Here is a 26,624-nt window from a genome sequence, read left to right as displayed (position 1 = left end):
AGGTTAATAGAGATTATTAATGTGAAACATTCCAGTTCAAAAAAATCCATTTTTATTATCATTTTCTTTTATTCAACTGACAAATGTTTATTTTGTGCCTGCTAAGGGTCTGAGAGAAGAGCCACAGACCAGCCTTCCTGGTCATCATCTCCACCCAGCCAGGCTCAGGTCTCCTCTGAGGAAAACTCTCAAAACAGTTTGAAAGTGGTTTGCTGATAAGCCATTCTACACCTCAAAATCAGTTCCTGTGTTCAGAAACAACACAAACGAAACACCAAGACTGACACGTGAATTGTCAGCATGTAGATCTGTGCTCTGTGGTAACTGCTAACGCCTAAGAACACCGAGTATAAGCTGTCACATTCTAGAACAGCCGTATTCCAAATCTGGGGCATAAGAATCACCTGAAGATGATTAAAAAACACGAATGCAACACCATGGCTTCTGAATTGGAATTTTCCACAGGAAAGTCCATTTTCATGGAAGCAGTTTTGTTGAGAGTCAGCTCTCTTTGTGACAGATTTCTTACTTAGTAACTTGTCACTTAACAAGACAGTGACTATGTTCACATCAATTCCCCAGTCCCACTCATGGACGTTGTTTTCTTATTTTACATTCTGAGTCTATGGAAATTGATAATGACATTTAATGCACTGTTGAGAAGACGAATTTTGAGCTCTGCTGTGAAGGAAAATGGCACACAAACATCTTTACATTTCCAAGTTGTGTGTTGAAGTCGCTTGGTCATGTCCAGCTCTTTGCGACTCCATGGACTGTGGCCTGCCAGGCTCCTCTGTCCATGAAATTCTCCAGGCAAGGATACTGGAGTGGGTTGCTGTGCCCTCCTCCAGGGCATCTTCCCAACCCAGGGATCAAACCCAGGTCTCCCGCATTGTAGCTGGATTCTTTACCAGCTGAGCAACCAGGGAAGCCCTTATATTTTTAAGGCTAGACTAAAATACAGTCAATTTATGATAATGAATGTCACTGCCGAGTGCCATTGCAGGCTCTCTGTTTTCAAGTGACCTGGATAAACATGTATTCTACCTTTCGATCAAAGGGTAGACAAAGTAATGGATGGCTTCGTAAATCAAGTAGGGTTCATAACACCAACTTGACTGATGTCAAATTCTGCTTTCAGAACACGAGGGTTGCTTTTCTAAAAGGTATTCCTACACTGTAAACACAGAGAATCCAAAAATAATTCTCAGAAATTGCAGTTACTGTAATCTGCAAACGAGGTTATCAAAATTGGTCAATGATCTCCAAAGATACAGACAGAATGCAGGTCTGTGCTGACTGCATGACCAATCATCTTCTATCAGTCCTGATTATCCGGTAGTTTTTCTGACTTGCTTCAATTTGTTGTCGAGAGTAAAGTGGTACCATTACAGCTGCTCTATCACTCAGAGAAAGTGGGAGAAAAAAATAAAAAGAAAAAAGGTATCTCTCCCACTGAAGTATGAATCTGGCTTTTTTAAATGAATTTTTATAAAATAAATTAGTGCTGTTTTTCATTCCTGGTAAGAAATAACTTACTGTTTATCTCAATAAATCAGTCACTATTTTAGAAAAATCCTTCAATGTATAATATATTTACGAAGTTTTCTTTATTCTCTACTTCTCTATTAATGTTTAAAGAAGCTATTTCCTCTTTTATATAAAGAGGCCACTGGTTCAGTTACTTCAAACTTGGCACTGAAAAACAGCATCTTAAATTTTCAGGGTCATTTCAATGTTGAAATTTTGAAGCCATTCTTCTAGAGGGGGAAGGTGAAGAGGAGGAAAAAGCACGTGGTTTTGATTTGTTTTCAAGTAACCACAAAGCCTCTTCTATCAGCTTAGGATGTAAATGTAGAGATGAGGGAACTACAGGCTCAAGTGAATGAAGAAGAAGTGCCTACCTAGAATAAACAGACATGGGGGGCAGGAGGGCCCAGAGGATAAAGATAACTTCCAACCCAGACCAGGCAGGCCAAGTCTGCCTTCAACAGCAAGATAGCAGCCTTCTCCTCCATCAGCCTTCTGCCCCAACCCAGGCCTAAGGCCTTTACCTCCTGCCTGGCTCACCCAGACAGCATCCAGATCTTTTCTGTATCAGCCATTCTCTGCCATGCTCACCTGTCCCAGGTGGATGATGAACACATCCCCTGCATTACTCATGAATGTTAGTAGACTGTTAACTAATCCAGGGTTATATGTCAATATAGGAGCAGAAGGGAACGACAGAGGATGAGATGGTTGGATGGTATCACCAACTCAATTGACATGAGTTTAAGCAAGCTTCAGGAGTTGGTGATGGATAAGGAAGCCTGGCATGCTGCAGTCCATGGGGTTGCAAAGAGTCAAACACAACTGAGTGACTCAGCTGATACTGATGATATGTTAATCTTTTATTAAAACTTTTATAGACTGCCTACTCCACAAAGAGAAATGAGGTATTTACCAACAGACAACACAGATACAATAAAACAAGTGACAAAAGCTCAAAGACTAAAAATAAGAGAAGTAAAAAATCTGTTCATTAAGGGGGATGTGGAGGGCAATGATTACATTTTAAAAAGATGCTTAGACCAACTAGCAGTGCTGTATGTGACTGTGACTGCACGTGTGGTCAGTCATGTCTGACTCTTTGTGACCCCATGGACTGCAGCCCGTCATCCTCCTCTGTCCATGGGAAATTCCAGGCAAGAATACAGGAGTAAGTTGCCATTTCCTACTCCAGGGAATCTTCCTGACCCAGGGATCCAAATCACGTCTCCTGCATTGGCAGGCGGATTCTTTACCACTGAGCCACACTGAAAAACCATAAATTTAGCTTTAAGCTTCTGCTAAAGCAACCAAGGAAATAGCTGCAAACACTGATTAATTTTAAGAAGCTATGTGACCTTAGAAAAGGCATATAACCTATTAACTGCCTCTGTTTTTCCACTGATACCATAGGAATTGTAATAAAATATACCTATTCATCTCATGCAGATCTTGTGAGGGTTAAACTAATACATATGAAATGTTTAGAAAAGTGAAGACACAGTAACTGTTACAGGTGTCGTTTATCATTATCATCATTATTATTCTATTATTATTTCACCATCATAGATGGATTTTTTTGGTCCCTAAACACTGACCAAAAAATGGGTTACAGGGACAATCAAACATAATACAAGATATTCCTGGTAGCAATTTCCCAGAAAATACAGACATATCCCACAAATAGTTATTTCTTAGATCAAATCCTTTTTTATAACCATTTTTCAAAATTGTAGTAAATTTACAATGTTATGTTAGTTTCAGGTGTACAGCAAAGTGATTCAGTTACACACACACACACACACACATATTCTTTCTCAGATTCTTTCCCATTATAAATTATTAGAAAAATTACAAAATACTGAGTACAGTTCCCTGTGCTATACAGTAGGTCCTTGTTTATCTATTTCATATACCGTAGTGTATAAATGTTAACCCCAAACTCATAATTTATCTCCCACCCCAGAATTAGATTAAATCTTTACACACCCACGAACATACAGTTTAATCATTTATTTAACGATTCCTCAACTTTTTCTGTTGTTTTCCAGAAACAGTCCTTTCTCTCTTGGATAAGACAGCTTCTCTTGCATTTTCTTTATTACAGATGGAGAAACTGATGTCTGAAAAGGTAGGGCAGTTGCATGTACTTGACTCTCCCTGGGATCTAGAACTAAGGGAGAGAGAAGCAACTGCAGAGCATGAAGCCAGGAGGGCACATCACAGCTGGGGCAGAGGACACAGGGGAGACATGAGCACCCAGAGCGTAAAGAAAGAGGGCCTCAAAGTGGAGCAGAGACTCAAGAGTCAGATGCTATCATTTTTCTCTGTTGTTTGATCTAGGACTGATTCTAACTTAAGCTAAGAAGAAATGAGAGACATCAGAGACCTGGATCAAGGAAGCCACAGAAATATGAGTAGTGAATAAAGAATTTGAAGAGGATGCAAACTACTGAAAAAGCACCACTCTTTCAGGAAGTGGACAGAGAACACAGAAGATGAGATGGTTCTGCTCTTCAGTTCAAGTGGCTTTGGAGGAGTGAGACTCAGACCCGTGAAGCCACTGGGACAGTGAACTCCTGAGGCTTTCAGAGCCAGGCAGCAGGGAGACTACTGACCAGGCAGTCACTTCTGGTCCACGGATCCCTGGTGCCCTAGGATCTCTCCTGAAGGATCCTGTGCCAGTTGGAGGGGAGGAGGATCCAGCTGTGGTGTCAGGGTCACCTAGTGGGAACTCACTCTAGGGATAAAATGACTTTTGTTTTTACAGGAATATGTGAGCTGATCATGTGAGGCAAAGGAACAAAGCTGCATTCCCTTGCCAACAAAGGAGGTACCTTAATCAGCAGGAAAGCAGGAGCAGACTAAGAAGAGAACAACAGAATTCTGTAGTGGTTTAGGACAGAAAAGGAAGATATAAAATAACCACTCTGTCCTTCCTTCCATTCTATGAGACTATGTACAAATGGCACATTTGGCCCCATAGGATGTGGGGGTGGCTACAGGAGAGGAAATGAGGACTGACAGCTTCTCTGGGTTTAATCTGCTATGAAACCTCCCTGTGTGACTGCCAAAGTTCCACCTTGCAAACAAGCATGTGCCTCTTTTCAAGACCAAGGAAAATGTAGAAAGAGTAGAGTGTTTCTGAAAGAAGAGCCTTTCCCCCTACAGGCCACCTTCTCCCTACAGTGCTCTAGCACCCACGGCAACAAGTTCAGCTGGGAGCCCCAGGCTCTGCTTTTCTTCCTTCTCCTCCTTTGGCAGCCCTGACTAAATGTGGAATAGATTATTCTAGACTGAAATGTACTGATGTTGGTATTTCCTCCTATAACTGCTAGTGCTTTATTAAAAAAGAAATCAAACATATGACAAAGCCAGACAAAATTTAATTTGAGAGGATAGAAATATAAAGACAATGGATGTACATGAGTTCCCACTATGAACACCTGTGGTGGATTCATGTCAATGTATGGCAAAACCAATACAGTATTGTAAAGTAAAATAAAGTAAAAACAAAAATAAAACATAAATAAATTTAAAAAATTTAAAAAAATAAAGACAATGGAAAAGCCCTAGTATGTAAATTAATACCAGAATGCCACTAATGTTTCTCATATACATATACATGTACCTTTAGTTTTCTTCAAAGGACTAAAATTACGTTTGGTGGAATTAAATATAGGTAAAAAAACTAAAAGCAAGACAGGCCTTCACATACCCATGTTTTCCTTTGATAAAGCATCATCTGAACAAACATTTTCAAAAGAAGATTTTAAAACAGCTTTCCTGGAAAAAGAATTTGACAGATTTACTTTTTAAGAACAAGCGTGTATATTTAAATGATCATTCATGAATACTGGCAACAGTAAATTATGAATATATATTTCTTACTTTGAAGTATCTTTTTTGGGGGGTTATTTTACACAGTAAGCAGGGCAGTGAAAAACCAAAGAATAATAATATTGATTGGAGCTCTCACTAGGTGAGAAGCACTAACAAGCTACCCAGCACTTTACATAACCTATTTCATATAATCCTCCCTCCAAAAACCTACTAAGTTATTGTTACTCTCATTTTATGAAGAAACTGAGGCCCTGAGAAATTGAACATTTGACAACATCAGAAAATGCTTGAACATGACAGAACTGAATTCTGTCAAACTGCAAAATCCATGCTTTTCCCGGTATACTGTGCTACTGATTTACAGTCAGAAAACATTTCTCCAGGCACATCTTCTCTAACCAGAAGATCCTAAGAAAGTCACGTAACTTCTTTAAGCCAAAAATTCTTTATCTTTTAAATGGAGATAATTATGATACACTTCGTATTTATTTGATAGGGTTACTGTGAAGGGTAACTGAGATTAGGAAGTGAAAGTCCTTTATAAAATGCAATTATTCATCTTCAAAAAAAGGACAAAAAAGAAAAGAAGGACTATCATATCAAGCCAGTCTTTAAGCAGGACTCCTTTTCACATAGCACTGCTTACCATTCAATAAAAAAAATAAAAAACCTATACAGTTGGTTCAATGACAAACACTGAAACTTGTTATCTGTGACTTATTATAAAAGCTTGTTTCTGGTTTGTACTACCTATGTTTAAATTTAAAACCTGTTTCTCCTCTGGTCGCTCACATGATATTAATCTTTGAAACTTAACAGTTCAATATATCTATACAAACATAAAACTTTCTCCATACTTCTAAGACTACTACTTATATTATTAATTCTTTTTAAAAATTTAAAACATAGTTCTCTAGAGAAACAGAATCAAGAATCAGGGGAAGAGGAAGGTAAACTTCCAAACTCATTCTATGAGGCCACCATCACCCTAATACCAAAACCTGACAAAGACAGCACAAAAAAAGAAAACTACAGGCCAATATCACTGATGAACATAGATGCAAAAATCCTTAACAAATTCTAGCAAACAGAATCCAACAACATATTAAAAAGCTCACACATCATGACCAAGTGGGCTTTATCCCAGGGATGCAAGGATTCTTCAGCATTTGCAAATCAATCAGTGTGATGCACCACATTAACAAATTGAAAGCTCCACCCAAGGGCCAACAAGTTCCAAAACAAGACATACCACCCAAATTCTCCAGCAACACAGGAACACTCCCCTGAGCCTCAATATACAGGCAGCTCAAAATTATCCCAAAACCTTTGATGTCTCATAACCCATTACGGGTCACTCCACTGCACTCCAGAGAGAAGAAACCCAGCTCCACCCACCAAAACTCCAACACAAGCCTCCCTAACCAGGAAACCTTGACAAGCCACTGATAGAACCCCACCCAAAGTGAGGAAGCTCCATAATAAAGAGAACTCCACAAATTATCAGAATATAAAAAGGCCACCCCAAACGCAGCAATATAACCAAGATGAAGAGACAGAGGAATACTCAGCAGGTAAAGGAACAGGAGAGTTGCCCACCAAACCAAACAAAAGAGGAAGAAGTAGGGAATCTACCGGAGAAGGAATTCCGAATATTGATAGTGAAAATGATCCAAAATCTTGAAATCAAAATGGAAACACAGATAAATAGCCTAGAGACAAGGATTGAGAAGATGCAAGAAAGGTTTAACAAGGACCTAGAAGAAATAAAAAGAGTCAAAATATAATGAATAACACAATAAATGAGATCAGAAACACTCTGGAGGCAACAAATAGTAGAATAACGGAGGCAGAAGATAGGATTAGTGAAATAGAAGATAGAATGGTAGAAATAAATGAATCAGAGAGGAAACAAGAAAAACGAATTAAAAGAAACGAGGACAATCTCAGAGACCTCCAGGACAATATGAAACGCTCCAACATTCGAATTATAGGAGTCCCAGAAGAAGAAGACAGAAAGAAAGATCATGAGAAAATCCTTGAGGAGATAATAGTTGAAAACTTCCCTAAAATGGGGAAGGAAATAATCACCCAAGTCCAAGAAACACAGAGAGTCCCAAATAGGATAAACCCAAGGCGAAACACCCCAAGACACATATTAATCAAATTAACAAAGATCAAACACAAAGAACAAATATTAAAAGCAGCAAGGGAAAAACAACAAATAACACACAAGGGGATTCCCATAAGGATAACAGCTGATCTGTCAATAGAAACTCTTCAGGCCAGGAGGGAATGGCAAGACATACTTAAAGTGATGAAAGACAATAACCTACAGCCCAGATTACTGTACCCAGCAAGGATCTCATTCAAATACGAAGGAGAAATCAAAAGCTTTACAGACAAGCAAAAGCTGAGAGAATTCAGCAACACCAAACCAGCTCTCCAACAAATTCTAAAGGATATTCTCTAGACAGGAAACACGAAAGGGTGTATAAACCCGAACCCAGAACAATAAAGTAAATGGCAACGGGATCATACTTATCAATAATTACCTTAAACGTAAATGGGTTGAACGCCCCAACCAAAAGACAAAGACTGGCCGAATGGATACAAAAACAAGACCCCTCTATATGCTGCTTACAACAGACCCACCTCAAAACAAGGGACACATACAGACTGAAAGTGAAGGGCTGGAAAAAGATATACCACGCAAATAGAGACCAAAAGAAAGCAGGAGTGGCAATACTCATATCCGATAAAATAGACTTTAAAACAAAGGCTGTGAAAAGAGACAAAGAAGGCCACTACATAATGATCAAAGGAACAATCCAAGAAGAAGATATAACAATTATAAATATATATGCACCCAATATAGGAGCACCACAATATGTAAGACAAATGCTAACAAGTATGAAAGGGGAAATCAACAATAACACAATAATAGTGGGAGACTTTAATACCCCACTCACACCTATGGACAGATCAACTAAACAGAAAATTAACAAAGAAACGCAAACTTTAAATGATACATTAGATCAGTTAGACCTAATTGATATCTATAAGACATTTCACCCCAAAACAAAGAATTTCACCTTTTTTTTAAGTGCTCATGGAACCTTCTCCAGGATAGATCACATCCTGGGCCATAAATCTAAACTTGATAAATTCAAGAAAATCGAAATCATTCCAAGCATCTTTTCTGACCATAATGCATTAAGATTAGATCTCAATTACAGGAGAAAAACTATTAAAAATTCCAACATATGGAGGTTGAACAACACACTTCTGAATAACCAACAAATCACAGAATAAATCAAAAAAGAAATCAGAATATGCATAGAAACTAATGAAAATGAAAACACAACAACCCAAAACCTGTGGGACACTATAAAAGCAGTGCTAAGAGGAAAGTTCATAGCAATACAGGCATACCTCAAGAAACAAGAAAAAAGTCAAATAAATAACCTAACTCTACAACTAAAGCAACTAGAAAAGGAAGAGTTGGAGAACCCCAGAGTGAGTAGAAGGAAAGAAATCTTAAAAATTAGGGCAGAAATAAATGCAAAAGAAACAAAAGAGACCATAGCAAAAATCAACAAAGCCAAAAGCTGGTTCTTTGAAAGGATAAATAAAATTGACAAACCATTAGCCAGACTCATCAAGAAGCAAAGAGAGAAAAATCAAATCAATAAAATTAGAAATGAAAATGGAGAGATCACAACAGACAACACAGAAATACAAAGGATCATAAGAGACTACTATCAGCAGTTGTATGCCAATAAAATGGACAACGTGGAAGAAATGGACAAATTCTTAGAAAAGTACAATTTTCCAAAACTGAACCAGGAAGAAATAGAAAATCTTAACAGACCCATCACAAGCATGGAAATTGATACTGTAATCAGAAATCTTCCAGCAAACAAAAGCCCAGGTCCAGATGGCTTCACAGCTGAATTCTACCAAAAATTTCGAGAAGAGCTAACACCTATCCTCCTCAAACTCTTCCAGAAATTGCAGAGGAAGGTAAACTTCCAAACTCATTCTATGAGGCCACCATCACCCTAATACCAAAACCTGACAAAGATGTCACAAAGAAAGAAAACTACAGGCCAATATCTCTGATGAACATAGATGCAAAAATCCTCAACAAAATTCCAGCAATCAGAATCCAACAACACATTAAAAAGATCATACACCATGACCAAGTGGGCTTTATCCCAGGGATGCAAGGATTCTTCAATACCCGCAAATCAATCAATGTAATTCACCACATTAACAAATTGAAAAATAAAAACCATATGATTATCTCAATAGATGCAGAGAAGGCCTTTGACAAAATTCAACATCCATTTATGATAAAAACTCTCCAGAAAGCAGGAATAGAAGGAACATACCTCAACATAATAAAAGCTATCTATGACAAACCCACAGCAAACATTATCCTCAATGGTGAAAAATTGAAAGCATTTCCCTAAAGTCAGGAACAAGACAAGGGTGTCCACTTTCACCGCTACTATTCAACATAGTTCTGGAAGTTTTGGCCACAGCAATCAGAGCAGAAAAAGAAATAAAAGGAATCCAAATTGGAAAAGAAGAAGTAAAACTCTCACTGTTTGCAGATGACATGATCCTCTACATGGAAAACCCTAAAGACTCCACCAGAAAATTACTAGAGCTCATCAATGAATATAGTAAAGTTGCAGGATATAAAATCAACACGCAGAAATCCCTTGCATTCCTATACACGAATAATGAGAAAGTAGAAAAGAAATTAAGGAAACAATTCCATTCACCATTGCAACAAAAAGAATAAAATACTTAGGAATATATCTACCTAAAGAAACTAAAGACCTATATATAGAAAACTATAAAACACTGATGAAAGAAATCAAAGAGGACACCAATAGATGGAGAAATATACCATGTTCATGGATTGGAAGAATCAATATAGTGAAAATGAGTATACTACCCAAAGCAATTTACAAATTCAATGCAATCCCTATCAAGCTACCAGCCACATTTTTCACAGAACTAGAACAAATAATTTCAAGATTTGTATGGAAATACAAAAAACCTCGAATAGCCAAAGCAATCTTGAGAAAGAAGAATGGAACTGGAGGAATCAACTTGCCTGACTTTAGGCTCTACTACAAAGCCACAGTCATCAAGACAGTGTGGTACTGGCACAAAGACAGACATATAGATCAATGGAACAAAATAGAAAGCCCAGAGATAAATCCACACACATATGGACACCTTATCTTTGACAAAGGAGGCAAGAATATACAATGGAGTAAGATAATCTCTTTAACAAGTGGTGCTGGGAAAACTGGTCAACCACTTGTAAAAGAATGAAACTAGATCACTTTCTAACACTGCACACAAAAATAAACTCAAAATGGATTAAAGATCTAAATGTAAGATCAGAAACTATAAAACTCCTAGAGGAGAACATAGGCAAAACACTCTCAGACATAAATCACAGCAGGATCCTCTATGATCCACCTCCCAGAATTCTGGAAATAAAAGCAAAAATAAACAAATGGGATCTAATTAAAATTAAAAGCTTCTGCACAACAAAGGAAAATATAAGCAAGGTGAAAAGACAGCCTTCTGAATGGGAGAAAATAATAGCAAATGAAGCAACTGACAAACAACTAATCTCAAAAATATACAAGCAACTTATGCAGCTCAACTCCAGAAAATAAACGACCCAATCAAAAAATGGGCCAAAGAACTAAATAGACATTTCTCCAAAGAAGACATACGGATGGCTAACAAACACATGAAAAGATGCTCAACATCACTCATTATTAGAGAAATGCAAATCAAAACCACAATGAGGTATCACTTCACACCAGTCAGAATGGCTGCGATCCAAAAATCTGCAAGCAATAAATGCTGGAGAGGGTGTGGAGAAAAGGGAACCCTCCTACACTGTTGGTGGGAATGCAAACTAGTACAGCCACTATGGAGTACAGTGTGGAGATTCCTTAAAAAATTGCAAATAAAACTACCGTATGACCCAGCAATCCCACTTCTGGGCATACACACCGAGGAAACCAGAATTGAAAGAGACACATGTACCCCAATGTTCATCGCAGCACTGTTTATAATAGCCAGGACATGGAAACAACCTAGATGTCCATCAGCAGATGAATGGATAAGCAAGCTGTGGTACATATACACAATGGAGTATTACTCAGCCGTTAAAAAGAATTCATTTGAATCAGTTCTGATGAGATGGATGTAACTGGAGCCGATTATACAGAGTGAAGTAAGCCAGAAAGAAAAACACCAATACAGTATACTAACACATATATATGGAATTTAGGAAGATGGCAATGACGACCCTGTATGCAAGACAGGGAAAGAGACACAGATGTGTATAACGGACTTTTGGACTCAGAGGGAGAGGGAGAGGGTGGGATGATTTGGGAGAATGACATTCTAACATGTATACTATCATGTGAATTGAATCGCCAGTCTATGTCTGACGCAGGATGCAGCATGCTTGGGGCTGGTGCATGGGGATGACCCAGAAAGATGTTATGGGGAGGGAGGTGGGAGGGGGGTTCATGTTTGGGAATGCATGTAAGAATTAAAGATTTTAAAATTTAAAAAATAAAAAACTAAAAAAAAAAAAAACCATATGATTATCTCAATAGATGCAGAGAAAGACTTTGACAAAATTCAACATCCATTTATGATAAAAACCCTCCAGAAAGCAGGAATAGAAGGAACATACCTCAACATAATAAAAGCCATATATGATAAACCCACAGCAAACATTATTCTCAATGGTGAAAAATTGAAAGCATTTCCCCTAAAGTCAGGAACAAGACAAGGGTGCCCATTCTCACCACTACTATTCAACGTAGTTTTGGAAGTTTTAGCCACAGCAATCAGAAAAGAAAAAGAAATAAAAGGAACCCAGTTTGGAAAAGAAGAACTAAAATTTTCACTGTTTGCAGATGACATGATCCTCTACACAGAAAACCCTAAATACTCCACCAGAAAATTAATAGAGCTAATCAATGAATATAGTAAAGTTGCAGGATATAAAATCAACACACAGAAATCCCTTGCATTCCTATACACTAACAATGAGAAAACAAAGAGAAATTAAGGAAACAATTCCATTCACCACTGCAACGAAAAGAATAGAATACTTAGGGATAAATCTACCTAGAGAAACAAAAGACCTATATATATAAAACTATAAAACACTGATGAAAGAATCAAAGAGGACACAAATAGATGGAGAAATATACCATATTTATGGACTGGAAGAATCAATATGGTGAAAATGAGTATACTACTCAAAGCAATCTATAGATTCAATGCAATCCCTACCAAGCTACCAACGGTATTTTTCAGAGAACTAGAACAAATAATTTCACAATTTGAATGGAAATATAAAAAACACGGAAGAACTGTACAAAAAAGATCTTCACGACCCAGATAATCATGATGATGTGATCACTAATCTAGAGCCAGACATCTTAGAATGTGAAGTCAAGTGGGCCTTAGAAAGCATCACTACGAACAAAGCTAGTGGAGGTGATGGAATTCCAGTTGAACTATTTCAAATCCTGAATGATGATGCTGTGAAAGTGCTGCACTCAATATGCCAGCAAATTGGGAAAACTCAGCAGTGGCCACAGGACTGGAAAAGGTCACTTTTCATTCCAAAAGAAAGGCAATGCCAAAGAATGCTCAAACTACCACACGATTGCACTCATCTCACATGCTAGCAAAGTAATGCTCAAAATTCTCCAAGCCAGGCTTCAGCAATATGTGAACCGTGAACTTCCTGATGTTCAAGCTGGTTTGAGAAAAGACAGAGGAACCAGAGATCAAATTGCCAACATCCACTGGATCATGGAAAAAGCAAGAGAGTTCCAGAAAACATCTATTTCTGCTTTATTGACTATGCCAAAGCCTTTGACTGTGTGGATCACAATAAAGTGTGGAAAATTCTGAAAGAGATGGGAATACCAGACCATCTGATCTGCCTCTTGAGAAATCGGTATGCAGGTCAGGAAGCAAAAGTTAGAACTGGATATGGAACAATGGACTGGTTCCAAATAGGAAAAGGAGTACGTCAAGGCTGTATATTGTCACCCTGCTTATTTAACTTCTATGCAGAGTACATCATGAGAAACGCTGGACTGGAAGAAACACAAGCTGGAATCAAGATTGCCGGGAGAAATATCAATCACCTCAGATATGCAGAAGACACCACCCTTATGGCAGAAAGTGAAGAGGAGCTAAAAGCCTCTTGATGAAAGTGAAAGAGGAGAGCGAAAAAGTTGGCTTAAAGCTCAACATTCAGAAAACGAAGATCATGGTATCTGGTCCCATCACTTCATGGGAAATAGATGGGGAAACAGTAGAAACAGTGTCAGACTTTATTTTTTTGGCCTCCAACATCACTGCAGATGGTGACTGCAGCCATGAAATTAAAAGACGCTTACTCCTTGGAAGAAAAGTTATGACCAACCTAGACAGTATATTCAAAAGCAGAGACATTGCTTTGCCGACTAAGGTCCATCTAGTCAAGGCTATGGTTTTTCCTGTGGTCATGTATGGATGTGAGAGTTGGACTGTGAAGAAGGCTGAGTGCCAGAGAATTGATGCTTTTGAACTGTGGTGTTGGAGAAGATTCTTGAGAGTCCCTTGGACTGCAAGGAGATCCAACCAGTCCGTTCCAAGGGAGATTAGCCCTGGGATTTCTTTGGAAGGAATGATGCTGAAGCTGAAACTCCAGTACTTTGGCCACCTCATGTGAAGAGTTGACTCATTGGAAAAGACTCTGAAGCTGGGCAGGATTGGGGGCAGGAGGAGAAGGGGACGACTGAGGATGAGATGGCTGGATGGCATCACGGACTCTATGGACGTGAGTCTGAGTGAACTCTGGGAGATGGTGATGGACATGGAGGCCTGGCGTGCTGCGATTCATGGGGTTGCAAAGAGTCGGACACAACTGAGCAACTGAACTGAACTAGAATAGCCAAAATAATCTTGAGAAAGAAGAATGGAACTGGAGGAATTAACCTGCCTGACTTCAGACTATACTACAAAGCTACAGTCACTAAGATAGTACGGTACTGGCATAAAGACAGAAAAATAGATCAATGGAACAAAATAGAAAGCCCACAATTAAATCCACACACCTATGGACACCTTATCTTTGACAAAAGAGGCAAGAATATATAATGGATTAAAGACAATCTCTTTAACAAGTCGTGCTGGGAAAACTGGTCAACCACTTGTAAAAGAAAGAATCTAGAACACTTTCTAACACCATACACAAAAATAAACTCAAAATGGATTAAAGATCTAAACATAAGACCAGAAACTATAAAACTCCTAAAGGAGAACTTAGGCAAAACACTCTCAGACATACATCACAGCAGGATCCTCTGTGACCCAACTCCCAGAATATTGGAAATAAAAGCAAAAATAAACAAATGGGGCCTAATTAAAGTTAAAAGCTTCTGCACAACAAAGGAAACTCTAAGCACGGTGAAAAGACGGCCTTTAGAATGGGAGAAAATAATAGCAAATGAAGCAATTGACAATGAATTAACCTCAAAAATATACAAGCAACTCCTGCAGCTCAATTCCAGAAAAATAAACGACCCAATCAAAAAATGGGCCAAAGAACTAAACAGACAGTTCTCAAAGGAGACATACAGATGGCTAACAAACACATGAAAAGATGCTCAACATCACTCACTACCAGAGAAATGCAAACCAGAACCACAATGAGGTACCATTTCACACCAGTCAGAATGCCTGTGATCCAAAAGTCTACAAGCAATAAATGCTGGAGAGGGTGTGGAGAAAAGGGAACCCTCTTACACTGTTGATGGGAATGCAAACTAGTACAGCCACTACGGAGAACAGTGTGGAGATTCCTCAAAAAACTGGAAATAGAGCTGCCACACGACCCAGCAATTGCACTGCTGGGCATACACCTGAGGAAACCAGAAATGAAAGAGACACATGTACGTCAATGTTCATCACAACACTGTTTACAATAGCCAGGACATGGAAGCAACCTAAGTGTCCATCAGCAGACAAACAGATAAGAAGGCTGTGGTACATATACACAATGGAATATTACTCAGCTGTTAAAAAGAATGCATGTGAATCAGTTCTAATGAGGTAGATGAAACTGCAGCCTATTATACAGAGTGAAGTTAGTCAGAAAGAAAAACACCAATACTGTATATTAACGCATATATATGGAATTTAGAAAGATGGTAACAATGACCCTATATGCGAGATAGCCAAAGAGAAGGCGAGGGTGGGATGATTTGAGAGAATAGCATTGAAACATGTATATTATCATACGTGAAACAGATCGCCAGTCCAAGTTCGATGCATGAGACAGGGTGCTGAGGACTGGTGCACTAGGAGGATCCCTGAAGGATGGGATGGGAAGGGAGGTGGGAGGGGGATTCATGATGGGGAGCACCTGTACACCCAATGGCTGGTTCATGTCAATGTATGGCAAAAACCACTACAATATTGTAAAGTAATTAGCCTCCAATTAAAATAAATATATTAAAAAAAAGAATCAGGGGAAATGTCATATAAAAATTAAACCATATATATAATTTAATTTTATCATAATAATTTTTCATTTAAAAAACATACCTTTTCCTTTTTCTAAATTTTGGATTTTTCTTTTCAGCATTATTTTTGGAAATTCGCACCTGTAAAATAACCGTTAACAAAAAGATGTGTTAGTTCACATGGGATATGATGAGCTCAGCATAATAATGTATCCTGTACAGTCTGAGTTGGAGAATGCAATGGCACCCCACTCCAGTACTTTTGCCTGGAAAATCCCATTGACGGAGGAGCCTGGTAGGCTGCAGTCCATGAGGTCACACAGAGTCAGACACGACTGAAGCAACTCAGCAGCAGCAGCAGCAGCAGCAGCAGCATACAGTCTGAGTAATTCAGCCCAGAAGAGAAACTCTGGCTCCCAGCTGTAAACACACCTGTAATTCCAAGTCAAAAATTGCTGTAATTGCACTCACCTGCTCAACTTCCAGGAACAACTGACTGATCTATATAAATGCCTACCCTTATATAGACTCTCCCTTCCTCACTTCACAAACATACAAAAACACTAAGTAAGACAACTTTTAAATTTTAATACACTTATGATCTTTAAAGAAAGAAATATTCAAATGCCAGAAACATGTGGAATGTAAATCTGTATGTTAGGAACTGACATGTGGAAGGCGTCCAGGGAATCTGTGCCAGAAAAGGGCCAAAGGGGCTTGGGATGGGGCCTTAATGTCTCAGCAAGGACAAGAAGGTGGTGGGAAAATGGGAACCCTCATAAACTGCTGGTGGGAATGTGGAATGGGAGAGCCACTGTGGAATAGTGTGATAATTCCTCAGTGTGTTACGTGTAGCGTTACCCTATGATCCAGCAATTCCACTCCTAGGTTTATGCCCAACATAAATGAATCATAAAAGATTGTGTCTGGTCATAACTATGAAACTACAAATGTGAATAACAGCATTATTCATGATAGCCCAAAGTAGAAAGGATTTAAGCGTCCATTAATGGATAGCTAATATGTGGTATATCCACACGTGTACTCAGTCACTTCAGTCGCGTCTGACTCTTTGTGACCCCAAGGACCACAGCCTTCCAGGCTGTTCTGGACATGGGATCTTCCTGGCAAGAATACTGGAGTGGGTTGCCCTGTGCTCCTCCAGGGGATCTTCCTGACAGAGACTGAACCTTCATCTCCTGCATCTCCTGAATTGCAGGCAGATTCTTCCCCAGTGAGCCACTGGGGAAGCCTGGTTATCCATATAATGACATACGATCTAGCTTTTATAAATAATGAAGTACTGACACACACTACAACACGGATGAATCCTGAGATCATTATGCGAAATAAGAAGTTTAAAAAGTCAGACGCAAAAGGCCACATGTTGAATGATTTCACTTATTTGAAATGCCCAGAAAAGGCAAACCTACAAACACAGAAGTACATTAGTGATAGCCAAGGACTGGGGGATGTGGAAATGAGTAGTGATTCCTAACGAATGTTAGGTTTTCTTTTGGTAGTATGAAAAAATGTTCTAAAATCAGATAGTAGTATTGCTTGTGCAACTGTTAATATATTAAAAACCACTGAGTTTTACGGTTTAAAATTAAGTTACGCCTTCCTGGCAAGAATGAAGGTAAAAAAAATTTTTTAATACAGTGACTTGGAAAAATTGAAAGAAAGGAGACAGATAGAATATATTAATGATTAATAACAAAAGGAACCTGGTGTAGCAATACTACTGTTAGAAAAAAGCAGATGTTAAGGCAAAAAGCATAATCAAAGATAAAAAGGGCTATTCCTTAATGCTAAAAGAAACAATCTACCATCAAAATATAACAGTCCTTAACCTGTATATACCAAACTCTTAGCCTTAAAATATACACAGAGAAACAGAATTACAAGGAGAAACCTGATGAAGAATTTACAGGTAAAATGGGATTAAATTTATTTCTCATTAAAAAGTTATATCTTAATAATCTCTCAAAAGAAGTTTGTATGAAACATTCAGGAAGTTCATATTATTATGATACTAAAGATCAAGTGGTCTTCTTTTTGTGATCTTAACTTCAAGGTCCCTGGTGGCTCAGACAGTAAAGAATCTGCCTGCAATGCAGAAGACCTGGATTCGATTCCTGGGTTGGAAAGATCCCCTGGAGAAGGGAATGGCTACCCACTCCAGTATTCTGGCCTGGAGAATTCCACGGACTGTATATAGCCCACGTGACTGCAGAGTCCAATACGACTGGGCAGCTTTCACACACAATATTCATATAGCTTTTCCAAGACTGCTTTACATATTTATATGGTAAAAAAAAAAAAGCATATAGAAATCTGTTGTTTAAATCAGTGATCTACATCCACAAAGACATTGTAACACTTTATTTCTATCTTGCTATTAAAGATCAGCTCACATTACACACATATTTGAATATGAAGCGAAAGGGTGGTCACAAATGGAAATGAAATTCAGGTAACAAGGTTGTTGTTCAGCCGCAAAGTCATGTCAGACTCTTTGTAACCTCATGAACTGTAGCACACCAGGCTCCTCTGTCCTCCGCTATCTCCCAGAGTTTGCTCAAACTCATGTCCATTGAGTCAGTGATGCTATCCAACCATCTCATCCTGTTGTCCCCTTCTCATCTTGCCTTCAATCTTTCCCAGCATCAGAGTCCTTCCCAATGAATTGGTTCTGTGCATCAAGTAGCCAAAGTATTGGAGCTTCAGCTTTAGCATCAGTCCTTCCAATGAATATTCAGTGTTAATTTCCTTTAGGATTGACTGGTTTGATCTCCTTGCTTTCAAAGGGACTTTCAAGAGTCTTCTCCAGCATCACAATGCAAAAGCATCTGTTTATTGGTGCTCAACCTTCTTTATGATCCAACTGTCACATCCACATTGACTACTGGAAAAATCATAGGTAACAAAGTGCAAAGTGTTTTATAGGTATTAGTAGAGAGAAATACTATTAGACAACTTCCATAAATGACGGTGAGTTGTGTTGGTGATAATAAATTCCTCTCTACTTTAACACTCGTCAGATGCCCTGTGCCTCTTTGGTTTTTCCAGTAGTCATGTATAGCTGTGAGATTTGGACCATAAAGAAAGCTGAGCACCGAAGAACTGATGCTTTTGAACTGTGGTGTTGGAGAAGACTCTTGAGAGTCCCTTGGACTGCAAGGAGAATGAACCAGTCCATCTTAAAGGACAGTAATCCTGAGCATTCATTGGAAAGACTGATGCTGAAGCTGAAACTCCAATACTTTGGCCACCCGATGCAAAGAACTGACTCATTTGGAAAGACCTGATGCTGGAAAAGATTGAAGGCAGGAGGAGAAGGGGGCGACAGAGGATGAGATGGTTGGATGGCATCACTGACTCGATGGACATGAGTTTGAGTAAACTGCAGGAGCTGGTGATGGACGGGGGGCCTGGCATGCTGCAGTCCATGGGGTCTCAAAGAGTCAGACACAACAGCAACTAAATTGAACCGAACTGTGCCTCTTCCTCTTGCCTTTGACAACATACAGTGGATGGGGATAGGCACTGAATCTGGAAGGATTCGTCTAGACCCTGGCACCTACCACCAAGGTCACCTTCAGTGAGATACTGACCTCTCTAACATCCAGCAAGAGTTTGGCATAAAGGAGATTTTTATTTCCTTTGTTTTTAATAAATAAAAATATTTATTAAATATTTTCTAACTAAATGAGACTTTTGTATTTCAGGGTCTTCTTTTGTTAAATAATGCTAAAAACCAAAAACTACCTCAAGGCATATGAGGGGAGATTAAATTAAATAACATGCCAGAAAGTGTCCAACAGTGCTTAGAAATTAGGTGATGTGCAGTCACTATTTCACTGTTATACTTGTCCACCTAGTCAGGATTCTCCTTTTTCATTAAACCATATGACAGAGGGTACTTGGCACTTTGATATGGTTGGACTTTGGTCATAGATCAATTTTCCAAATCTGCCATAACAATTTACCACAAATTTGGTAAAGTACAAAAAATTTATTTTCTTACTGTTCTGAAGGATAGATGTGTGTCTCTTATAAGAACACCTGTCATTGGATGGAGGGCCCACATTAACCAGGATGAGTTCATCTCACAATCCTTACCCAAAGGATGTGCAAAGATCCTTATTCCAAATCAGGTCACATTCTGAGGCTCCCGGGGGACATATCTTTTGAAGGCTACCACCCAGCCCACTACAAATAGATATGAAAGATCTACTTTATCTACTCCATGTCTTCTCCTTCTCCTCCTGTGTTGCAAAGCTGATTGACCTATGTTGTCCAGCCCAATGCTATTCAGAACTAAAGCCATGACACGGCAGAATCAGTAATGCCTGAGAGCTTGTTAGAAATGCAAGTGTACCCATCCCAAATCAGACAGTCTGGAGTGGAGCCCAGAATCTGTACTTAAATAAGCTCTCAGGTGACTCAAGTTTTCCAGGCACTGATCTAGCCCGCACCCTCCAAACAAATGTATTACTAGATAAGGATGAGATGGCTGGATGGCATCACGGACTCGATGGACGTGAGTCTGAGTGAACTCCGGGAGTTGGTGATGGACCGGGAGGCCTGGCGTGCTGCAATTCATGGGGTCGCAAAGAGTCGGACACGACTGAGTGAAGGAAGTGACTGATCATTGATTTTAACAAAAACAAAGCAAGTATTAACTCTTTTCTTCTTGGATGTGAAACAAAGAAGTGTATGTATACAGAATATATGCCATTTATTGAAAAGAAAAATATATACATAATGATAATTAGGATTGCAAACTAGAATGGCAAATGATAGAATTGCCTTTAATTGCAAAGGTCAGAAAATCTGTAAGAACTGTATTTATATCAGATTCATATAACCTGCAAAACTGACTTGACATTGCCCATTTCCTCATCTAAATTAAATTAAATATCTTTTTTTTTTTTTTTTTTGGCCACATGGCATGTGGGATCTTAGTTCCATGATCAGCGATTGAACGAGCAGTGGGAACATGAAGTGGTGACCACTGGCCGGCCAGGGAAGCCCCAAAATTAAAAATCTCTTTAAGTGAGAAGAACAAGTTTGTTAGCTGTATTAAATCTGAGGGAGTAAAATTCTGATCAGCATTTTATGTTCACTGAATACATAAATATGTTTTGTAATCTTCTGAGAATAATTGTCAGTCAATAATCACTAAAGAGCTGCCTATTTTGACAGAAGAATGAATCTGTACCTTGAATAATGTACATAAACTCCTGTCAAAAGTCATTATATAGAAGGAAAAGCCAATATTCTCACTCCCCTTTGGTAAATCTTCTGGGAAATATATGCTTGGAATAGGATGAAAACTGGTTTCATGAAACATTGTAAATGATGGTTATTACTTAATCTGAGTATCTTGGGAGAACAAATAATAAAGTTAAGTCTTCGGGCCCAGAGAATATTTGTTTTTAACACTTCTTTGAAAAGAAGGGAAGGTTGAAATGATCACTTTCTAGCCTTATTTTAAGCATGATTTCAACAGATCATCTACAAATCTGGTGTTTCTTACATAGATGGCAGCCAATGACCAATGCTTCAGTCAGGTCAGTCTTCAGCAGAGGAGATTCCTGTGAGGTTTGGACAGTATCAGAGACCAGTCCCTGGCAACATGACTTATCAACCTCTAGCTGTCCCTTGCACTCTCTTCAGCCATGTGTAAGTTCATACTACTGATCTGTGGATTTCTTTGCGTGAGGAGCTTACCAGAGAAAACACTGGAGTGTATGCTCAAGCAGTGACCTGAGGCATGGGAGAATCAGTTCAGTTCAGTTCAGTCACTCAGTTGTGTTCGACTCTTTGAGACCCCGTGGACTGCAGCATGCCAGGTCTCCTTGTCCATTGCCAGCTCCCAGAGTTTACTCAAACTCATGTCCACTGAGTCGGTGATGCCATCCAACCATCTCAACCTCCGTCATCCCCTTCTCCTCCTGCCCTCAATCTTTCCCAGCATCAGGGTCTTTTCAGATGAGTCAGTTCTTCGCATCAGGTGGCCAAAGTATTGGAGTTTCAGCTTCAGCATCAGTCCTTCCAATGAATGCTCAGGACTGATTTCCTTTAGGATGGACTCGTTGGATCTCCTTGCAGTCCAAGGGACTCTCAAGAGTTTTCTCCAACACCACAGTTTAAAAGTATCAATTCTTCGGCATTCATGGGAGACTGTTTCCCACTAAAATAGAAATTGACTGCTAGACCACCTTAGACAGAAGCCAAGAAAAGGTCTGCTGTTAACACCTCGCAGTCCTGGTTGAGGACAGAAGTACCGGACACCTCAGGGAACGCCAATGATTCTATACTTCACTGATAAACTTTCAAGTCTTGCACTTGATTGTTTTTTTTAACAATCTTTGACCATCTATCTATACCACAGGTAGAGCATAGCAATTCAGGGAGTTTCTTTAAAAAAAAAAAACAACAAATTGCACTATATCTATAGAGAGCTTCAGAAAATGAAGGATTAATAGGAACACGGAGGAAAGAGTCCTATGGAAATCAGAAGAAAGCAGAACTTACGTCAGCTGCTAATCTGACTGAATGAAGCTGGTAACTTAGATTATTTGCCCTGCAATTGGACAGTGTCTAAAAATCCAAGTCTGTTGAAAACAATTCCTATTTCTATACAGTTTTTTCTAAGTCATTAGAAATTTCAGCAAGAGGAATGTTGGGAAAAGATAAGGTTTCTCAGTAATACTTTCTAGAATTTACCTATTTCAATTAAATTCTAAAAAGCAGATGTTCTGAGAACATTCAATGATTACAGGACCCATATTACATTTTTTTCTGGACTAAAGAACAAATGTTGAGACCTTCATTAGTGGTTTTACCATTTTTCCCTCCATCAACTTGAGTAGTGAGGATAGTTGGTCTGAATCTCTGACCCATGATCACTGTCAAATGTTCTGAACATTTATCCTCAGCAACATGCAAAAGAAGATTGTATTTCTCCTATACAGGGACAGACAGACTTTGTACAATAGCATAATTTAAAAAAAAGATTATTCTTTAAAATATTTTGTCTGCATCCAAGTCTTTACATCAGATCTCTGAGGATTCCAGAGGTTGAGATGAAAGACATTCTTGTATCTAGATTCACAGAAGAATGTAGAAGCTACAACTCCTTTTGTTTGATCTGGGTGACATGCTTCCAGCATGTAGGGGAGTACAGATTTAAGATGTGTACCTAAAATACATATTTCATAACAGAGAAAATTATTTTTGAAGCAAAGTGAAAGTATTTGGGCTTTCCTGGTGGCTCAGACAGTAAAGAATCCGCCTGAAATGTGAGAGACCTGGGTTCGATCCCTGGGTTGGGAAGATCCCCTGGAGAAGGGAATGGTTACCCATTCCAGTATTACAGTACCTTCTTGAGTTTGATATTATCATCTCCATTTGGGCTTTCCCTGGTAGCTCAGGTGGTGAAGAACCCACCTGTAAATGCAGGAGATTTCGGTTCAATCCCTGGGTTGGGAAGATCCCCTGGAGAAAGGACAGGCTACCCACTTCAGTATTTATTGGTTTCCCTGATGGCTCAGACAGTAAAGAATCTGCCTGCAATGTGGGAGACCTGGGTTTGATCCCTGAATTGGGAAGATTCCCAGGAGGGGCACATGGCAACCCACTCTAGTATTCTTGCCTGGAGAATCCCCATGGACAGAGGAACTTTCAGGCTACAGTCCATGGGGTCACAGAGTTGGACACAACTGAGTGACTAAGCATGGAAAGCATTAATACATAAACAAAAACAAAAATATCACCCCCAAATCAGTAATATTTTAAAGAATGTTAAAGTAGTCATTTATAGGTTTTTAAAGACCTATAAACAACATATAAATAAATGTAAAATTTGAAGATCTGTGGGCAGAGGTCAAATTATAGATTATAATTATAATCTATAATTATTATATCAAATTATAGATTAATTCTAATAAGTTCTATGTAAACTTTACTGATTTTCACTGGCATATTTTCTTCCAGTGATAACAATTTTCCTTTGCCAATTAGAAAATAGTAGTTATTTCTATTAGGCATAGAAAGATAATTTTTAATATTTAGGGCAATAGCTAGAATCTATAAAATATACTCATTATTCAAACTCCAATTGCATATCAATAACCATGCTTCTATGGATTAGTAATACTGGTTTTGGTTTTAATGAAATGGGGTGAGGAAGGTGACAGTGAGAAGAAACCCAGACTCATCGTGTGTAGCTTGATGTTGGAGATGTGTCTCTGGCTAAGAGAAAGAACTATTCTGGCAATGAATATAATCAATATAACTGAAGAGAGCTACATAACAACCTTTAGTCCCAAATAGCAAAGGACAACACCCGTTCTTCATATGATTAGTAGGACTCAAGTTGAACAGCTTTTTGTTTCTTAACAAAAGAGCAATCACATTTTGTAGAAGTCCTCTCTCTCTCTCTCTCTTTTTTTTTTTTTTGCTTTCTAGCTCAAAGTTAAATTACAGAATAGAAAATGTGGAGAGTTATGGTTGAAAAGTTTTGAATTTCTGGAATCTATGACACTGGATTTTAAGTATTACTAAACCTGAATTCCAAGTGAACTAATATCTTGAGTGAATTTTCAAATAGGCATCATATGTCGAGAAAGAAAAATTAAGGCAACCTTCTATTATTATAAATGATGACATTTTAAAAAATGAGACTTTAAAAAATAATTAGGATGAAAACAATTCTTAGAAGTTGAGAGGATATTACTGATAGAGATGAATTTGTTTACTGCATAACTAGATTTTAAATTTTCTCAGGTAAATCAGTACACCAGGACAGGTCACTAGTTTAGGGCATGCCACTTCCACCTCCCAAAGCACTCCTGGGACCTGCAACCCCCAAATGGCACCAAGAGACGCCCAACAGCCCTGTGGTGGAAAACCTGCCCTGTGTAAGCTGCCTGCTAAATGACAACCCGCCCTCTTGGAGAACAGTACCTCCCGCTAGGAAGTGGTCATCTTCTGTCCAGGGAACAAAAACAAAGAGGTGCTCATCTCTGCTACATGCACTCTGATGCCCACTTACCCTCTATTCCCCACTCCTCTCACTCCCATCAACCATCTTAAGAAAACTACCAGGAGATCAGTTTGGCTGAAATCAGATCCATAAACTGAAAGTCAAGTCAGAAAAAGGGTTAAGCAAATATACAAGTCTGAAAGTAGGCTTTTCTATTTAAGAAACAAACAGAATCATCCACACCAGAAAAGAGGTACACTAAGTCAAGGGTACTCCTTGTTCTTACAAATATATAAAAGGTTCTGGATATCAACGACTAATCCATTTTGCCTGATTTTAATACTTTCTACTAATAGTTATCCTACAGAATTCCTATAGATTTTAATTTAAGATAAAAGAGGTAAAGCTTGAAACCTAAAGGGCAGGCTTAGTTTTTAAGTTACTAAAAAATATCTTGTTAAAAATCACTCCCCTGGAAGGAAGTTTGATAACATTGCCTTAGAGTGGCTCAGAGTTTTTCAGGGAAACTGAAATTAGCACAAAAAGAACTTTCTCTATGAAGACTTCCACTGATGACTTAAAGTGATGAATGGACAAATTTATGTATTAATATATATTTTATTTATATTTGAAAATGTAACTAACATCAAAAGAATATGTTTATATCAAAATTTTATTAGGAAAATTTTAGGGAGTAATGAAAATGCTTTCTATTTTAATCTGGACTGGTAGTTACATGGGTGTATATGCTTAAGAAAAATTCATCAAACTCTACACTTAAGGTCTGTGCATTTCATTGTGTTTAAGTTTTACAACAATTAAAAAAACTAAATTGCAAAAAAGGTAAATCAAATGCAAGAAAGCTATAAAAACTAACAGTATAGAAAATGGCAAACTTTGACAGAATATCTGAATTGATTCAAGTTTTGGAAACACTGGCTTATGGAAAGGTGAAAAAAAGTAACATCCAAAGGAAATTAAGTGAGTTTTGAAGCCTGACAGTGACTCTTCCCAAGGGATTCCTCTCTTACCATTCTTTATTGAGATATCTCTTTGCCTGAGGCTAGAAGCCAGCAGTAAAGATCAATTACAATATTTATCCTTGTGTAAAGATGCATATAAAACTAAGTGAATTCAGTGAGGTGCTGTATATGAATTCTATATTAATAAGAAGCTTATTAATTAACACAAGTAACAGTATGGTACTGGCACAAAGACAGAAATATGGATCAATGGAACAAAATAGAAAGCCCAGAGATAAATCCATGTACCTATGGACACCTTATTCTTGACGAAGAAGGCAAGAATATATAATGGATTAAAGACAATCTCTATAACAAGTGGTGCTGGGAAAACTGGTCAACCACTTGTAAAAGAATGAATCTAGAACACTTTCTAACACCATACACAAAAATAAACTCAAAATGGATTAAAGATCTCAACGAAAGACCAGAAACTATAAAACTCCTAGAGGAAAACATAGGCAAAACACTCTCTGACATAAATCACAGCAGGATTCTCTATGACCCACCTCCTAGTATTCTAGGAGGAAATAAAAGCAAAATAAAAGCAAAAATAAACAAATGGGACCTAATTAAAATTAAAATCTTCTGCACAACGAAGGAAACGATAAGCAAGGTGAAAAGATAACCTTCAGAATG

At 38.4% G+C, this 26,624-nt stretch overlaps 1 protein-coding gene across 1 annotated transcript in view; it reads right to left on the bottom strand.

The window, feature by feature from the left end:
* The window catches only part of ZCWPW2 (zinc finger CW-type and PWWP domain containing 2), a 153,443-nt gene that overhangs the window by 7,069 nt on the left and 119,750 nt on the right, over nucleotides 1-26,624 (bottom strand). Inside the window, exons 9-10 of the mRNA XM_027958145.2 lie at nucleotides 16,048-16,106; nucleotides 5,249-5,316 (exon numbers count right to left, since the gene is read on the bottom strand). Coding sequence (XP_027813946.1) covers nucleotides 5,249-5,316; nucleotides 16,048-16,106 — 127 coding nt within the window. The remainder of the gene's footprint in view (nucleotides 1-5,248; nucleotides 5,317-16,047; nucleotides 16,107-26,624) is intronic.

The sequence above is a fragment of the Ovis aries genome, chromosome 19 (genome assembly GCF_016772045.2).
Source record: "Ovis aries strain OAR_USU_Benz2616 breed Rambouillet chromosome 19, ARS-UI_Ramb_v3.0, whole genome shotgun sequence".
Lineage (NCBI taxonomy): Eukaryota > Metazoa > Chordata > Mammalia > Artiodactyla > Bovidae > Ovis > Ovis aries.
The sequence above is the reverse complement of the archived record's forward strand: the minus strand, read 5'-3'. Positions and strand labels throughout refer to the sequence as shown.